General features: G+C 40.9%; 1 protein-coding gene across 1 annotated transcript in view; it reads right to left on the bottom strand.

Annotated features, from left to right (window-relative positions):
* Positions 1 to 16,321, bottom strand: part of gosr1 (golgi SNAP receptor complex member 1) — a 33,367-nt gene extending 17,046 nt beyond the window's left edge. The window contains exons 1-6 of the mRNA XM_033632335.2: positions 16,227 to 16,321; positions 15,648 to 15,762; positions 13,333 to 13,420; positions 12,315 to 12,422; positions 12,026 to 12,117; positions 5,247 to 5,321 (exon numbers count right to left, since the gene is read on the bottom strand). Of these exons, the coding sequence (XP_033488226.1) occupies positions 5,247 to 5,321; positions 12,026 to 12,117; positions 12,315 to 12,422; positions 13,333 to 13,420; positions 15,648 to 15,762; positions 16,227 to 16,260 (512 nt within the window). The 5' untranslated portion in view covers positions 16,261 to 16,321. The remainder of the gene's footprint in view (positions 1 to 5,246; positions 5,322 to 12,025; positions 12,118 to 12,314; positions 12,423 to 13,332; positions 13,421 to 15,647; positions 15,763 to 16,226) is intronic.
* Positions 16,322 to 18,776: the final 2,455 nt, after the last annotated feature.

Genomic DNA, 18,776 nt, shown 5'->3' with positions numbered 1-18,776 from the left:
AACAGGGTTTTGTTACAAGCTGAGCTGCAAAGTGACTGTACAGACACTTCAGTGTGAATATTAAACTCAAAAACATCCAAAAGAAAGTCTTTCTTGATGCAAACAGATCACTTAAGTTCACACCTCACTATTGATAAATCTGTCTTTTATAAAAAGAGAGCATCACAGACTGTGTCAGGAAGCATGACGAAGATAAAGAGCATTTTAACTCAAATCTTTCATCTTTACTGAATATCCACGCTCTGCCGTCAGTGAGACTTCAGACCATATCTCTGGCCACTAACACATTTTAGTCCTTTTCTCTTAAGGCCCTCTTTCCTGTTTTATGGCCCTAATAGGATCAATCAAGTGTAACTCAATCCTCATCTCCAATCTCGTCCTTCCCCTCCCTTCTTTGTCAATGGTCTGGGGAAGCCCTATAATATGGGCTGTGGTTTAATAAGATAATTTCATTATCAGTATCCCGATCAATTTCGGCTGGATTGGCACAAGGATGGAAATTGCAAGTGGCTGCAGGAAGCTGGAGGAGCTTCAACACAATTGTCCCCAGCCAATCATGTTCTCATTTCATGTTGCTAAGATTATTTCATAATCAGTATTCACTTTGGCTATTTGGAGTGCAGTCTGAATAAAGACAGGAAAATAGGGTCTTATCTTCCTTTCCTCTCTCAAGTCAGAATACAAAGTTTACAGCAGATACATGTAACGTGATGACTGATTTTTCAGGGCCACTCCCTTAAACTCCCTTTGGAGCATTAACAGTAAATTACTTGGCCAACGTTTCAGGCACTGCTTGTGACTTTTACTATTCACACATGCACTACATTCACGAGCATTTTCGTCTTCCGCCTTTTCCCACATGACATGGCAATGCAAGAATAAACAGGGCGTAGGACGGTCCAGCAGATGGTTGTAATGCAACACTTATACAGTAGACGCCAACTGCTATAAAACTCAAAAAAAGAAGATAGGGCAAAGCTGGATGTATGTGTAAATGACAAAGAATCATGTAGAATTACTACAGCATCGTCAACTGTTCCAGACAGCTGACTGTGAATTTCACCCTCTGCGCAGAATGAGAGCACTTCCTTGTGTCACTTCTTCAACTTCTCACTATGGCAACATTAGCTGCTCTGTTTCAAAAATGTTAGGCTGAAAAAACGTGCACGCAGGCTGAAATTCAACTATGCTGTTCTGTCTGGAGATGCAGTGACTGTAATCTGTGGTGAGTAAAAAAAGTAAACGTTAAATTATACATGTAATCTGCTAAACTATGAGTAGGGCAAAAATTCTGCTAGCCACTATGCGAAGTTATGCAGTGTAAAAGACCTTAAACTAATAATGTACGCCATGCAAAAAAACAATTGTTTTGTCTATGAACCTTGACAGTTATGATGGAGCTGAATTTTATACTTTTGTTAAATGATCTTGTTGTTAATCTGTGTTTTATGGCTGTTGGGAGAAGTTTGTCTTCAGAGCTTTAAGCCAGATAGCCCTGACATTTCAGGTAAAAGTTTGGGGTTAAAATGAAAAGATTCGTTCCAGAAAGGGCTTTATGGCAGAAAACTCCCATGTGCTGTTTTATTTTATGGCCAAAAGCAAAAATGAACAACTGTGTTGAATGAGCACAGTGTATCGTTTCTTATCGATCACAGACCCCTGAATTGATATCAAATTAAAATCACATTATAACATTATATTATATATATTATATATAACATATATTATAATATCATATTGAGATCAAAGTAGTCATAAAAGTGTTAATAATAATAACAAGACGTGGGGAACTTCTGGGTCCTGAGGACCTGCAGCATTTATTTGTGCACAAGCTGCAAACTCTACTGTACATTCACTGCTGCTTGATAATTTACCACTAAAACGTTCTTCCCTGCTCCACTCACTCACTTGTCTGCTTTCACCGCATCACTGTCTCTTTCGCTCCACCACACACTCCCTACGCACACACACAAACACTCCACTCAGCAGCAGAGTCTTGTGATTGGTTTGCTCGCTCTGTCTTTCATCAGATGGATGTAACCCTTTTCATGCTTGTCCCTGAAATGTTACTGCCTTAATTCAAGACACAGCTGTACCGGCACTTTACCTGAAATGTTTCAAAACTGGCAGTACAGATTTCCTTGAATATCAATCCCTGCTCCCGTTCACACATGACCCCATGCAGGAAATGTTCCTGAACATTTCAGGGGACAACATGTGTGAAAATGACCAAGTGTAAGAATGACTCTCATTAGCCCCTTTTACACTGCCAGATTTTCGGCGAATGTTGGACCGCTTTGCAGGCAAGCTGCGAGCGTTTAGACACACAGAGCCGGATTGGCGAGTTGATCCGAGGTGCCCAATTTTCCCGCTGCCTAGGGGTAAACATATTGGCGGAAACTTTTTGGTTTAAAAAGAACGAGGCGCACTTCCGCCACAGAAAGGCTATTGATGACTTGTGGGAGGAGCTGTTGATGACGCCGCACGTGCAACCCACTGGAGTGGACTAACAGGAAACAGCTGATAGCAGGAATGTGCACCTAGTAGCAAGAAGGGAATGCAAACCTGAAAGACACAGTAAAGATGAGCAACTGGGGAGACAAGGAATTGCGCGCCCTCCTTGCCCTCGCAAACGAAGAAGCCATTAACCGTCAAATGACGGCAACGGTGAAGGTTGGGCCAACTTATGAGAGAATCGCCGAAGGACTGACCAGCCACGGCTTCCCTCTGAGTATGTCACTGTTTACGTCACACGTTGAGCTACACGTTTTGTTACTTGCTCACGCTCCCCATTGCCCCGAAAAAGGCACATTCTGTATGAACAAAAGTAGGCAGGCGGTTTTGTTTTTATACTGCTAATGCTGAACGAAGACCGATTGGGCTTTCCTGCAAATTTGCACAATTCCTATTTAAAAAGGGCTTATGTGACTCTAGAAAACCTCTGTTGAGCTTCACTAACAGAATGCTACTGCAATTAACCTTCATTAATAAACTCACTTAAGGGGTCTAGAAGTGGTAGCATTCTTGTCTGATATCAGACAGAACTGTCAATTTGTTTCACTTTGTTCAGAAACAGTCAACTCAAACTCTGGAGCGGGCCGATTCAAAGGTCTGGACCCAGGCAAGTAGCATTCTGCAGCTAAGTCACTCCCTTGGTCAACCTCTTTCCTCTGAGTCCTGAACCTCAACTCAGGGTGTCTGTAAATACAAAGTACAGATGTGACCAGTGTTCTCTTACTCCCGAATTGACTGTAAACTTGTAAACTGAACTGCTGATGACAAGAAAAATGTTGAACTGATGAAACCCAGTAACAACTGCACCAAAGCAGTGATAGACTCGCTGTGTTGGAGGTGTAGCTGTGAGGCAAATTGTGATTTGTAATATTGGGCTTTATAAATAAAATTGATTGATTGATTGATGTCATGACAAGATTTGTCGGGCAATAACCGACCAGGAGTAACACTAAGTCTAAATTATATGGCGACCAAATCCCCCAAAATGAGTCCCATGTAAAACCCTTCTGACAAACTCTAGAACAAGTTGTATCCACCCATCAGCAACGGACAACATGAAGCATCAATTGCTGCACAGTCACAGTTTTTGCTGCACAACTTTATCACCATATGCTACAGATCCCTTATGTTACTGCCACATAGCATGGCAGCTGTTACAGCCACAGGGATAAAAGGAACGAAAGTGGTACTTAAGAGGGATTTTCTAAGCCACGTTTGAGTCACCTGAAAACACTGATGCAATGTCCAGCCATAAAATTAAAAACATCTTACAAGGGCCTGAACACAATTACTAGTGTTTCACAGACCTGACAAAAAACACAAAACACTCTGCCATACAAGTATACACAAATGTGTGTGTATACCCACACATCCACACACACACACCATATGTGTAGAAGGCATTACTGTGGATGAGTCACCCCTTGTTATGCTACTTTTTTTTGGGCCAAATTTAATTGGGTGCATTTCATCCAAAGTGTAAACGACTTCCTTGCACACATAGAGCACACATAGAGCAATAAAAAATCACATTAGTGTTCATGAAAAATCTTTAAATGTTCAAACACTGCCACGTCATTGCAGGGTTATCTTATTAACGCATTACATTTCTAAGGTGTTATTGTTGTTAAGTTTAGCCCCTGTGTATGTGTCACTCTATAAACCTTTTTTCATTTCATAAATTGAGAAATAAACATTAGCCTTGTCATGTCAGAGTAGGTGCAGTCTGTTCTGAAATGAATTAAGAGGTCTCTGATGAAGAGTAATTGAGGCATTATTCCTTTGAGAGGTTGAAAGAGGAAACAAACATTTAGCCGCAGAGAAAATCAATCAGACTACTTCAAATTTGCTATCTACAAATTATCTGATGGGATTCTCAAGCCGGGGCAATGTAAAAAGCTCTTCTGTGTTTTACTCGTACTTTGGTTGAGTGTGTGTGTGTGTGTGTGTGTGTGTGTGTGTGTGTGTGTGCTCTGCTGACATCCAATTTTATCTTCCACACAGGGTGCCTCTCACAGAAGTACACACATACAGATTTCACAAACTTTGCTACCTCATGCAGTTCTGCTGTGCTGGAGAGTCAGCCAAATGATAGTAGGACACTAATGAGGTTGCTGGCAGATCATGGTTTGACCTACTGTGTCAGTATGAAAGGTATGCCGAACTTTTTACAGCTTTGAGATGCTTAGTTAAGTTATAGAGTAGGAGACGTGTAAACCCAACCCTGCCCCTGACTATATTTTCTTCAACAGAACATTAAGTAACGCACAAAGTATTTTTTTAATCTCCACTGGCCAGGAAAGCACTCACATCCAATCCACGCCCTGAATTATACACCAAACTTTAGATTAATGAATGCAACATCATGAAAAAGTGGCTCTACATTGGCGAGAGGGTAAAAGCATAAAGAGATAAAGTGCCAAGGGGTGCCAGAGCTTAACAAAGCAGGCATCGGCTACAGCAGTGATTTCCGGTGTTATTTCAAATGACTGGGCTGCACCATCAAGATGAGTTATCTCATCTTGATTTCTGGGAAGTTGAGGCAATTGCCTCACCAGGAAAGGCTGTACAGCTCTGGAGAGTGGAAGCTATGTCCCTCTTCCAACTGCTGGGACTGATATGCCAAAAACTAACTGATAAATACCCTGAAAAACCTTTGCTCTAAATGTAACTGAAAAGTTGGATTCTCGATTACCTCACATGTATGGCAAAGAGAGGTGATGGGAACTTACTTTCTCAGATGCTCGTGCTCCTTTAGAAACAGCTCTGTTCTTCTGTTGTTGACCCCAGAACCACTCTTGTATGTCCTGAGAAGAGCATGCAGATACACTGGTTAAAACAACAGTCACTTTGACTAGTCACAAATCTATTTGTGTAATGCGACACAACACATGAAAACAGTGAGAGAATGGCATTTTTCACAACCTCAAAAAGATCCAGATCTCGCTATCTTTGGCTTGGATCCTGACAGACCGAGGTGACAGTTAACTAGTCGACAGCCTTGAGCCCGACCATCGGCTGTAGCTTTTGCAGTTTGTCTGGCACTAATGATTCTCGTCTGTTCATATCAGCGGCTGTAGGAATCAGTCACTCAGAGAAAGTGCTATCTGAATGGCAACCCATTTAGTTTTTCATCACCACCACCACCACTTTTTCTTTTCTTCATCCACAGCCAAAACACCGCAGTGTGAAAAGAGTCTGCTAGTTGCAAAATGAGATTAGTCTCTGTCTGCACAAGCTCTTTGAAGTCACTCATTCCACTCAACATTGGGGACCTATCAGCACGGTACAAGACGTTGCTCACCTCAATGGTGTGGCGGAGCTTTACTGGTTTGCACAAACACCAAACACACGTGACCTACAGCTCTTTATCTAACTAGCTCACAGGGGCTACCTATTCTATCACAATCCATTGCAATATTTAATCTGATCCACTGACAAATAACACGAGCAGGACAGCTGTGTAGCAGTTGGCGCCAATACCACTGCATTTACGGCTTTATAGTAAAAGCCGTCTTGTGGTTCACCAATGGAAAGCTTTTAATGTGAAGCAAGCAGCAGCAGCAGGAAATATTCGGTTAGCATTAGCAGTGACTTAACACAACATATACAGCACCAGTAAAGCTGATCAGAGATGGTTGGCTGAATGCAGGGACGGGGTGGCACAGTAGGAGTGGAACCAAAACCTTACATTACACAGGAGCTCCTACCAAACTAAAGGTTGGAGGGGCAGAGATGGTCATCCTGTTACAAAGCTGGGCCATATATAGTGAGCCATCCTGGTTCTCCACTGCTATAGCAGCAATGAAAATGCGACAGCTCTGCATGCCATAACACAGCTTAGAACACTATACTCGGCAGAGGGAGAGGGCCAGAGGAGCTGCTTGGCCTGACCTCCTCCTCGACAATGGGTCGGCGTTGGTGGAAGTCTAGAACTGTGTACAATTCTTATTATTATCTATGTAAGACTCCACTGATTCCATGCACATGCTGATAGCACCAGGCAACCTCAGGTTAATAAAGGAGCAGAAATGAAGTGGTATGCTCCATTACTAGGCTATCTGGTAGCAAAGCAGTCAAAGTTAATGGATGGGTTGTTGTAACTAATCACAAAGCAAACACATCACATCCATTTTCCTTTGCCTGATGCAACTCCAGCTATCAGCATCCCTGAGCAACTGACACCCAGCCCCACCCTCCCATTGGGCGACAACAAGATAAAGAGCAGGGGAGGAGGGGGAACTGTGAAACAGAAGAGTACGCACACACATACATATACCATAAACATCCTACCCCACCCAGCCCGCTGCGAGCAGCCCGAGAACAAATGTGCCTACTTCATCCCCAGTGCGCCATCCAATGCCGCTGAATGGAAGTACTATATTCAGTGCACACACAGCACGCTCCACAGTGGCTGAGCCCGATCTGGCCAGCCCACCGGCAGAGCTGATGCCTTTGTGGGGCTAGAATTGCCTGTGCTGACGGCCAGCTTCATCACTCCAGCACGGCTTTTTAAAAGGGCACGGGTGTAAATCACAAGCGAGCTGTCATTGTTGTTGCTGACATTTAGAATCGAGGCAGGAGACGAGGAAGCATTAGGTCTGAGCTCAGCTATGCTCCATTCTACAGTTATGAATGGTGCAGCTTTGTGTGTGTGCGCGCATGAGAATGTTTTGCTGACAAAGCCTGCAAGCACACTCAGAGATATTGACACATTTTCGACAAAATGTCATATTGTTCATGTGGTTGCTTAAATGAGTCAGTGTGCACTATTTCTTTTAATCAGTGTGGTTCTTTTTTGTGTGTGTGTGTGTGTGTGTATACTGCAAACAACTCGAATACACATAGGAATCTACAGTTAACAGCGTCCTGGCCAGGTTTACTCTGTGGCCAAGATCTCTACTGCCCTCTACCTGACAAAAGGGACAAAAGGCTCAGCTGCAGCAGAGACAGCCATCGCTTTATCTAGGACACGAATGCCCACACGTTTCAGGATGAATTGACCTTAATGTTTTGCTTTCCTGACACAACTAAATCTGCTATATTACATTAAAAAGCTTTAAAACTGTAACTATTAAAACTCACACAGACAACATTAGGTTCTTGTTGTGATGCAACTTCTGAACTAGGCTGCTGTAGCCAAGAAGAAAACAAGATTTGGTTTGATAAAATCAGAAAATGTTGTGCGCCTCTGTGATGAGGAAGAAATGGTATTGTAGTTTTTACTTTTCTCACTGCAATTCTTTACTGTTGCAGACAGCAATACTGAGTAAACTTGGATAAAACTGTGATCATTGATTTTCTCTGTGCACACCTCTGATAAGATTAGAGGAAAAGTGTGTTAGTGAAGCTCACCATTTTATTATTCCTCACAAGCTGCATAACAGTCGAGGCAGTTCAACGGATCAAGACTTGAAAAATAATAAGCTAGCTTCCCAGCTGTCGAGGATTGACTGCTCTCGTATATTCTCCGGTCCTACTTAATCACTTTCCCATGTCCCACCAGCAAAGGTCAATGATAGGGAGGTTAGGGGAAAACAGCTCTTTGAAAGAGACTGTCTCATGTAACACATGACTCGACATCTCATTGCAATGCGCCGCAGCAGCCACGGTTGTAATTCCCCTACCTGTGAGATCAGACGGTTCCCTCATTAGCAGCCCCTGGGCACATTAGTCATCGTTAGGCTGAGCAATGGGTCAACGAGACTGGCTCATTTCTATGCATTAGATTCATCAGCACTGAGCCCATTAGCAGGGTCAGTGGCACTCCTTAAGTAACGTGCTTTAATGAGAAGATTGAGAGAACTGTTGCATGTAGTGCTGACCCTGTGGGGTGGTACTGACTGAGCAGATACACAGTTAAAATGTGATTGCTCAGGTACATTGTGACTTCAAATTATCAATAAACAATAATGGCTGGGTGGTGCATTGATCAAAGTAGTCTGAAAAAAGTTAACTAAAAGAATAAAATTAGTTGACCGGGGGAAGGCGACGCCATCTCCCTGGTTAGCAAAATGACCAAAAAGTATCCCCTTTGTTAGCCCGCTATTCCTCTCCATCCACATCCAGACCCAAACAGTGTTGGAAAGAGGAGATTCTTAGATTTGTGATTATACCAAAACACGTCACATAACATAATGACTGTCACGGAGCCATGGTGTTGAGAAAAAGTACTTTAATGTGGCTGCAAAGATACATGACAGAGCCCAGTGGTCTTCTAAACTGGGAGCGCATGCTGTATTCTAGGGGCTGTCTGGGAGTGAAAAATACAGAGAGGCTCAGGGACACTTTTATTTTGTAGCAAACAAGGTAACAAAAGCAAGCATACCCAATTACAACACAGTAAAGGAAGAAAAGAAAATATGTAAATTTAGATTCATTTTTTGTGAAAGGCCCTTTTGATTATTTTGATTGCTACACCCTTAAGGACTAAATGAATATGAATAATTTATGACTGGACAAATATTTGGACTTTAGGACCAGTCAGGGAGTCAGCACTTTTTTTTATTTCTCTCTTGTCCACCATGCCTGTAAATCTGAATGATTTATACTTTAGTGCTCATGGTTTCCATAACTTGAACTTAACAACTGACTTTTGAAGAATTCAACCAAGCTAATGATGTATAGCAAGTCCATATTGACAGAAGTTTAAATATTCAAAGTTATATTTTGACGTGATGCTAAGCCACGTAGAACTAGCTCAGCGGCTAACCAGTGGGTTTTTAAAGGTTTTAATATTCTGAAAGTCAAGACTGTGTTTATTTGAAATCAGGTGAAAACCCACTGTCCCAGACCAAGCAGCAACCTCCAGGGCTGAATACTTAAGCAATGAAGAAAGACAACATGCACTCTCAAAAAAGAAGAAAAAAGTCTGGAGGTGCTCGGCAACAGAACAACAGTATAAACAAGAAAAAGCCAGCAACACTCGGTGTCCTTCGTTGGCAAGTTTTAATACCTCACTGGTACAGACGGTTAAACACACAGACCGGTTTCGACAAGTGTCTTCCTCAGTGTGTGAAAAGACTTGACTGGTCTTTTCACACTCTCATACTTAAGCAAAAATGCAAGTGCACAAAAAATGCAGTTCTGTGAACATTCACTTGAAGCTGGCTCCAGAAGCCAGTAAATACCCATAGACCCCCATGTTAAAATGCCCAACCTTACAGCAGAAATAAATACAGCCTGGTACAAAGAACAGTTTTGGTTGCTATTGCTAGTTTTAACATTCATGACATATACAGGGGTGAATTCTTTTTTATAACTCACTCATCCACATTTTATTAAGGCATAAGGTTACACATATGCAAGGGTGGGCCGCTTAGAGTGACCAGCTGTCTAATGACAGTGTCCTCGGTAGGGCTGACCCAAAAATTGGAAGCTTCAGGGCGTCGGTGGCTTGGTGGTGGAGTGGGCGCCCCATGTGCAGGGCTGTTGCCGCAGTGGCCCGGGTTCGGCTCCAGCCTGTGGCCCTTTGCTGCATGCCCTTCCCTCTCTCTCCCCCCTTCACGCTTCAGTTGTCCTATCAATTAAAGGCTAAAACGCCCAAAAAATATCTTTAACAAAAAAAAAAAAAAATTCGAAGCTTCAAACCTTCGTTGGATGGCACTGGATTCAAAAAAAAAAAAGGAATATTCTGCCTTTTTTTCCCTTCCGTTTTTTTGGGGGACCTTGAACGCAACATTAACCCCATTAGGCTGAGTAAAGAAGTCATCTGGTCTGATTGTTGCATGAATTGCCTAAAAAAGTTTCACAGTAAATCAGAGAACAGGGATATTATCATTGCCACGGGTTATTTGAAGTGGACAAAGGTATTCTTTACTTGTGAGTTAAGGGAGAATAGCTATCATGTAATTAAAAAAGAAAAGAAATAGAAAACCCGACATGCAATGAATGGAGACCTATTATCCTGCTTGAACACAGACGACTAAATTCTTTCAACAATGTGACTCAAAATAATGATAAAATAGATTTTATTGATGCTGATGGTGACATTTTCCACCTGTCCGCTGTGCTCCGAGTCTGGTGTCAGTGACACATGCTACTCTCAGTCGCGCACCTGTCTGCTTGCGCTGCAGTGCGCGCCAAGGGTTTTAATTTTTAGTGTTAAATCAAAAGTTAAACACTACTTATCAGTAACCACAATTGTTTTTTCGTCTGTGAATATTTTTATCTTTATTCTAGGGTTGCAAGAAACTACCTTTTCACCATAATTTTTAAGTTATTAACTTTTTTGGACTTATTTTTCACTCACCCACCCCGGTCATTGAAGGCTTCGATTTAAAATCGTTCTGAGCTCCGAAGCTTCAACTTTCCAAAATGAAGTCGAAGGTCAGCCCTAGTCCTCGGTCTCAGTCAGACCCACTCATCTACAGCTCCAACCTGTTGCCCAAATATGGTCACTCCTGGCTCCAAAAAAATCAAGATGGCAACAGCTGAATTGCCATACTCGAGGCTTAAAAACAGGAATCCACGAACCAATGGGTGACGTCACAGTAGCTACGTCCATCATTTTTACAGTCATGTAATGGATCCTGCCTTGTTACGATAATGTTAAGACTTTAATTCATAACTTCAGGAAGAATATAAAAGGAACTGAGTCAATCCCACCTGTTTAAAAATCAATGAATCACCTACAGTGTACATCCCCCACATCCAATAAAAGTCTGTGATTACACTGATACAACATTTTTCTGGTAAAAACCAAGAGTTAAGGAAATCTAATTATTTAGTAATATGAGGACTGACACCCATGCTTTTAAATGGGTTAATGTGTGAGAGCTTAATGAGAAAGAGTTATGATATAAAGTGACTGTGAAGCCTTTGGAACAGGTATGACTGTATGAGGCATCTGCAGATGATCCGCATACAAGATAGATGGAAAGGGATCAATAGGAATCCTGCAGTGCTCACCGTATGCTCACTACTGTGTCTTACACATCAATAAGCCATTACCAAAAAAAAAAAAAAAAAAGAAAACCAAAAGAGTCATGGTCTGGGGGAGCCTCCATCTCATTTCAATACACTCACTCACGACTGAGCCAATCTGAGCAGAGGACACACTTTCTCAATACAAGGCCAAAGAGACCATAAATCTTCTTAGGTTTTAATGGCCAACATTTTTCAAGAGCGTGCCAAGTGGAAGTCAAGGTTCAACTATCCCTCTAAGGAATATAAGGTCTACAACTTAGAGGCACTGTGAATAATGCTTGGCAGTTTTTATTCCTGCACAGCCGCTAAGACCAAACACAAGCGATGCATCACATGACAATATTATTTGTTTTGTATGCAAGGCCAGCACCAGTTTTATGTGAGCGAGACAGTATGTGTGTTGACTTTGAACACCTTCACCAGTCAATACATTTAATGAGTTATCAATAGTGCTGTGCGATGAAATTGCATTTAGAGTGTGAGCAATAAACTACAGAGCCCACATTCCCATAACTGTGGACACATGCTGGTGTATTAGCTGTACGGTCAAATGAATTAAAAGGTGGTGTGACAGGGTACTCACTCAATGTCTTTCCTGACGGACCCCAGCAGGTCTTCCCTTTCTCGGATGGCCAAGAAGTTGCCTTTGGTCTTGTGGAATTCATGTGTGTAATCCTGCGTGGAAAACAAATCAAAGTGAGAATGAAGAAGGCGTGGAGGCAGAACGAACGGTGAACACAGAGAAGGAAAAAATGGAAACGGTGAGGCATGTGTGCTCCATAAAATAGTTTGTAGAGTGGAATACATAAAAAGTATAGAAAACATAACCAAGAAGAAGAAAGGAAAACTAATATGGAAAATGAGAAGCAAACCTGTAGGATATCTCTGTGTCTCTGGAGCGTGTGCATGAGTGCAGCATTGAGAGAAGCGGTACTCGGGGCGTTGGTGTATTCCGCCATCTTGTCATTCACTGCAGTCAGCTGAAAGAGATGGAAAATGAATGGGTTGACAGATGGATGGAAGACGTCAGTGACACCAGGAGATCAGCAGATAAGGTTAGGACCCACACAGCATCCCAATATGACATGAGGCATATGCAAAACATGGTAACACACATAGAACATGTGTAAATTGGAGGATGAACACTTTATATCAAAGGGGTGTTTTTCATATAACCAAATGATGCAACATACATGTCTGGCAAGTCACTATCTGTCACCAAGTGAATTAACACAGTGGTGATTAAGCCTAGTGATGAAAGCCTTTGCATTTGCAGTATTACAAAGTGGGTGTCTGGGATGACATCCCCGGGGAAAATGCACAAGCAGCATACAGTAAGTGACACGTTTTCCATCACCCAGCAGTGATCGGTCTGTCAGAGAGGGCAGGCGGAGCTACAGCAACAGACTTGCTCTTCAATTCACCTGTGTGTGAAGCGGCGCTCTGCTAATGTTTTGAGTTAACGATTACTTTGGCCGAACAAAAAAACAGCAAGGAGATGACTAGACGATGAAACCTTAAAAAACAAGTGCAAATCCACAGAAAAAGAAACAAATTTGACATTCAAAAGAAAGCATACATGTGACACTCTTTGGATCTGTGGAAAATGGGATCCAAAAATACATCTGCAATTAAGGCTTATCACCATAGCTGCCACCAAAGAGAATAAAACAAAGATCTTCGAGATTGTAACTTTAAATCTTTAAGTTGAACTAAGTCAAATGCATTAAAGCACCCTGGGGTCCAGTGCAAACCATGTGAAGAATTAAAGTCTGCAGTCGGCTCTTTCCTTGATGAAAGACAAGACCCACGGCATAAATCCAGTGCTGTTCTTATTACAGTCTTTTTGTTGGCCTTTCACGGGCCACTGGCCCATGAGAATTTACTTACCTTGGCCAGCAGCTGTTCAATCTCCACTGACATGGTGTCAAACATCCTGTCTTGGGTGGAGTTGTTTAGCAGCGGGGTGGTGTCTGACCTTGAGAGGGGAAAACAAAGAGTGGAGGACAAGTTGTTCGTGCTTGTTTTTAAAAGGTTGCAAAAGGAAATCTTTTACAGAATTCTCATGTCTAAAAATATACTGATATTGATTTGAACTGTTTCATTGATTACATGATACACTGACGTATTAAACGTTACACTTAGCACCAAAACTTTATAATAAAGGAACAATGCCTCTTGAATCTTGTGCACTTAGGTTCAAAGTGTATAAACTGTGTGAACATTTTCAGCTTGAAATGAATGTGCATCCAAAAGGAAACTAATGCTGAATTAGATAATATTCACATGCACTTTAATTAGTACTATTCAGGTAAACTGTTTTAATAACATGACCCACATGGCAACCAAAGCAAGCATGACCTACAACATTCCTCTGGGGAAAATACACTGATTCCCCCCATACACCATTTTTGTTAGATAAATTACATGGGTAGTTGTGGGTTTCTTAGCAAGTGATAGTTTAGTAAATGTCCTATTTAAGATGCATATGTGTACACTAATTGTTGCATGGGGAATCAAACCAGCACCACTTGGCAACACAGAATCTTTACATTTGACTGTTTCTAGCCAGGGGGTTAGTGATTCTCACTAAATCCAGGACATGCCACATAGGTTATTGCCCTCTTATCGGTTAAAGTCCAATGTGTAAGATTAAGAGGCACCTATTGGCAGAAATGGTATAAAACATTCATAACTATATATATATATATATATATATATATATATATATATATATATATATATATATATATATATATAGTTTATATCTACACATGGGTTACGGTAGAAACAACATGGCCAGAATGGACAAATCAAACACTGGCTGTAGACAGGGCCATCTGGGTTTTCACATCAGCCACCATAGTTCTCCTATACATGCTTAATTGCTTAATTAAAATGACTTAAAATACTTAGAGATGCCAACTAACACTTATTTTTGTTATCAATTACTCACACAATTATTTTTTTGATTAATGATTTAGTCTTTAAAGGGTCAAAAAATTGCAAAATGCCCATTACTTATACCACAACCTGAGGTGACATCTTAACATTCCTTGTTTTATCCAACCCTGATATACTATCTAATAATGTGTAGTTTGCTTTTATACCGTAAAACTTTAATTAGTAGCCGGGCTACTATTTGCTTAAATCACTGAACTCAACAGGCCTATATCTGGGACAGGCGTCTACATGGGACAGGCCTTTAATATATTTTAAACAAAACTGTTGCTCAGCAAAGATGGGAAATATGATCAAATTGTTTATTTAAACCAGTATGAATATTACTTGTATAAAGCTTAGACTTCAAATAACATATCAGTTATGTGTTATGTTATGACACCTGTTTCACAGCCCCCGAGGATAACACCACTTTATCCTGTTAAAACAACATTCATAACTTGGATTAATTTTTATGAAAACACCTTTGATTATTTTGATCAGTGCACCCTTACAGACTGAGTTATGAGGAATAGACACATAGTCTGACTTTAGGACAGGGAGTGACCACTTGTTTTGTCACCATGCTGGTAAATCTGAGTGACTTCGGGTTTTCTCTGGTGCCTATGGTTTCAGTAAAATGAAATCAACTGAGCTAATGATGTGTGGCATCTTCACAATGACAAACATTTATATTTGTATGTGCGATCTAAACAGCTCACTAACGTTAGCTCAGGTGGATAGTCAACAAGCCGGTTTTATATATCCAAAGAACTTCTATAAAAGTGAACTGCTTGGCAACAGACCAGGCTTCTGATTGAGACAGGCCTTTATTTGTCAAAATGTGTGGCTATACCAGGCTAGTGAAAGGGACTGGGCGTTTAATTAGGACTAGGCTTTCAATGGAAGTTTAATAGTATATTGTCATATTAAAGTGACAAAGAAAAGCAGAAAAGCATTACATTTTTAGAAGCTAATAAATTGAGTATTAAAATAGTTGCACATTAATTTTCAATCAACTATTTGTCTCAGCTCTGACATTACTATTTTACCCAACTCAACCTAACAATCCCAAACAGTTCAAATTAGTTCTTGCCTTGATTAAGTAGTAGTGTTCAGAGGCAGTTTGACTTGCTAGGTGTACTTCAAGTAGCTTGATAACTTTGCCTTAGGCCTACCCCTTCTCCCATAACCTGTATGACTGAGAATAAGACACAGACATTTGCTGTGGGCGGCTGTCACTGTGCAGGTGTGACTGATCTTACGTGTCTCCTCCTCGACGTCCATCCCTGGAGCTGCTGTAGCTGGTGCACAGTTTACTGAAGGAGACCAACTTCAGGTCGAGTTCATTCTCCAACTGTCTGGCCTGCTTTCGCAGATCTATAACATGGGATCACACAAAGAATATTTTACCACTTACCAACGTGTCATTGTAGCTTGTTGCCAAGGCAAACACCAAGGCTTTTAACTTGTACCACTGGAGTGAGCTGAAGGAGCTAACTTACATCAACACTTCGACCGAGGGGACAAGGAAGAAAATGGTTTCTACTAATTAAATTATAATGTAATATGTGTAACAGCTGGCACAGCGGACTCCTGTGTCCAGTTGGTAAACCGTTTAGTGTGGCGACACAGATTTAACAGCTTAAGGAATAACGCTAATTTACATGACGATGTGTTAGCTAGCTTGTTGCTGGCTAGTCGTTGTAGAGACACGTACATGTTTGAGCCACGGACACGCGCCGACAGTAACACTGGCAGGTGAATAGGTGATATTAAAGTAGAGTACTAGACGTTGCTTTGCATTATCTTGTCTTTAATCGAGTCTAATTTGGCTCCCTTACCTTCCCAGTAGTTGCTGCCTCCTATTCCTGCCATCTTTGTTGTCCTGCGACATCACCAAGTTCCGGGTTGCGTCACGTGACAGCAGAAGACGTTCCACTTAAAAAACAATGCCGGGTTTTTATCGCCCTCAGCTGAGCCTCTCAGGTAACACACACGTGCTAGACACAAGCTGAGAAACAGCGCCATCTAGAGGTCATCTGGGTCTTCACAATAATTTTCAAGTAGTTTTTAAAAAGTTTTTATTTATTTTCTTTTAATTATTACGGAAGCGTATTGCATTCACTTGACAAATTAAAAAAATCAGTTTTATTGGGTAATTTTTTCTGTTTTTCGGAGTAATTTTTTTATTTTTCTGTTTTTCGGTGTAATTTTTTCTGCTTTTCGTGGTAATTTTGTTTCTGGGGTTTTTTTTGGTACTTTTTTTTCTGGTTTTCGTGGTAATTTTGTTTCTTTTTTTCGTGTTTTTTTTGTTTTGAGGGGTATTTTTTTCTGTTTTTCTGAGTATTTTTTTTCTGAGTTAGGAGAGCAATAGAACAACAGATGCTTTCATTCCTTTCTTGAGAGCTCGATATAATGGAAGCAAACATGACCCGCTTCTTTAGTTTAATCCAGTTTTACTTTGTTTTGGGTTTGAGACACTGGGAGATACTCTTGTCTTTAAGTCATATAGATGGTGTTATCATTAGTTTGTGGACTTTACGCAGGCACCGGTCACTTGTAGGTGCCAGGTGGGAAAACAGAAAAACAAAAAAAATACCACGAAAAACAGGGAAAGAATTACTCAGAAAAACAGAAAAAAATTACACCAAAAAAAACAGAAAAATAAATAAATTACTCCGAAAAACAGAAAAAAATACTCAGAAAAACAGGGCTTTTTTTTTATTTGTCAAGTGAATGCAATACACTTCCGTAATTTATCATAAGGAGAATGTACAGAACAAGTTGGAGAATACAAGTTAAAGGGTGAAAGAAATTAGCAGCAATGGTCGAAATGATGCTACAGCACAAACATAAGCAAAAAAAGCAACAAAAATTGAAAGGACAAACAATCAGGTAAACAAAAAAGAGCACAAGAGAGCAAGTTTCATGTATTAGGTTACAGTTATGTTTTTAATTTACTGTGAAGTCTTGAACATGCAGATACATAGTGTGTTATATATGTATATTGTCTTATTATGAAATTTTGAATGTTACTTTTGTGTTTTTTTGTACCCTGACTTTACCCTACCAGGCACAGGCCCAGTGGCCCAAAGTGACAGGGGGCCCCTTGGCCATCAGCTGCAGTTTCACTGTATGTTATACAGCGATACTTTGTTGGAGCAATCCAGTTAGCAGCATATAAACGTTTACACATGCACCAACACCCTCACATATTCACCAGCACACATCCGCTCATTGCATCATTCTAACAATCACATACACACACATTCATATCTGTCTTTATAAAATATATGATAGAATGAATACAATGAAATTCTATCATGTGAGAGGACGGCCTGAGTGGATGTCACAAAGGTTTGGTAGGGGGATGCCGATGATCCTCTCAGCCGTCTTGACAACTCACTCCAGGTCTTTTTTTTTTTTTTATCACTCAGAACAGCAGTATGTTATTATGCTCTTAATTGTGCAGTGGTAAAAGTGGATCAGAAGTTCCTGAGGAAGCTTGTTACATTTCAGGGTCCTCAGAAAGAACATCCTTTGCTGGGCTCTTTTGATGATGTGGGATGTGTTCAGACTCCAGGTCAGACCCTCAGCTACGTGCACCCCCAGGGACTTAAAGCTCGCAACCCTCTCAACTTCTTAAATTAAAACGTCACTTAGATTAAAATGTAACCAGCAGTAAGAGACTTGAAATGACCACAGTAACCCCTTTCCACCAACATGGAGCTGGTTCCATTCTGGTTCCCTCACTAAGTTTGAACTGTTGAAGCATTTTCGACAAAAACTAAGTACTTCAGAACCCAAAATGTTGGTTCTCAACTGGAACCAAAATAATGTGTTTTTTTCTTGACCTTAAGTGTGAACTGTGACAACATCAGTGGGCATGCCAGATTCTTCAGGTTGGGAGGAGAGGATGGAGTATTGCACTAACAGTCTACATCTTCTTGTTATTAATACCATAGTTGGTCAGTGTTTGTTTTTTGGATAGAAACAAATCTTTTAGAGCAGAACAAAAGCTTGCCGGAAACCAATGCAATCCTCCATGTTGCTATTACTGGACTGGGTCCCATTCTCTTATAACCCGCCCATGACAGTAAACCCACCTATCAGCCAAAAAGCCATTGGAATACATAGAACAGAATACCCACCCCTTTTTGCTAACCTGGCAGTACACCCACTTCATCAACTACCACTGCACCACTGTTTGACACCATTCAGAGAGATGTTAAAGGAGAAACCCAGGTTGACAATGTTAATATTGCATCATGTATAATGAGCAGTGAATATAACTGTGCAGTTTGTCAAAAGACTGTAACTGAACTGATCATTCTTTCATATTGTTTCAATACTAATAGTATGGTAGGGTAGCACACACACTGTTGCCCATT

This window comes from Epinephelus lanceolatus, chromosome 4 (assembly GCF_041903045.1).
Source record: "Epinephelus lanceolatus isolate andai-2023 chromosome 4, ASM4190304v1, whole genome shotgun sequence".
Taxonomy (NCBI): Eukaryota; Metazoa; Chordata; class Actinopteri; order Perciformes; family Serranidae; genus Epinephelus; species Epinephelus lanceolatus.
This window is presented reverse-complemented; position numbering and strand designations above follow the sequence as displayed.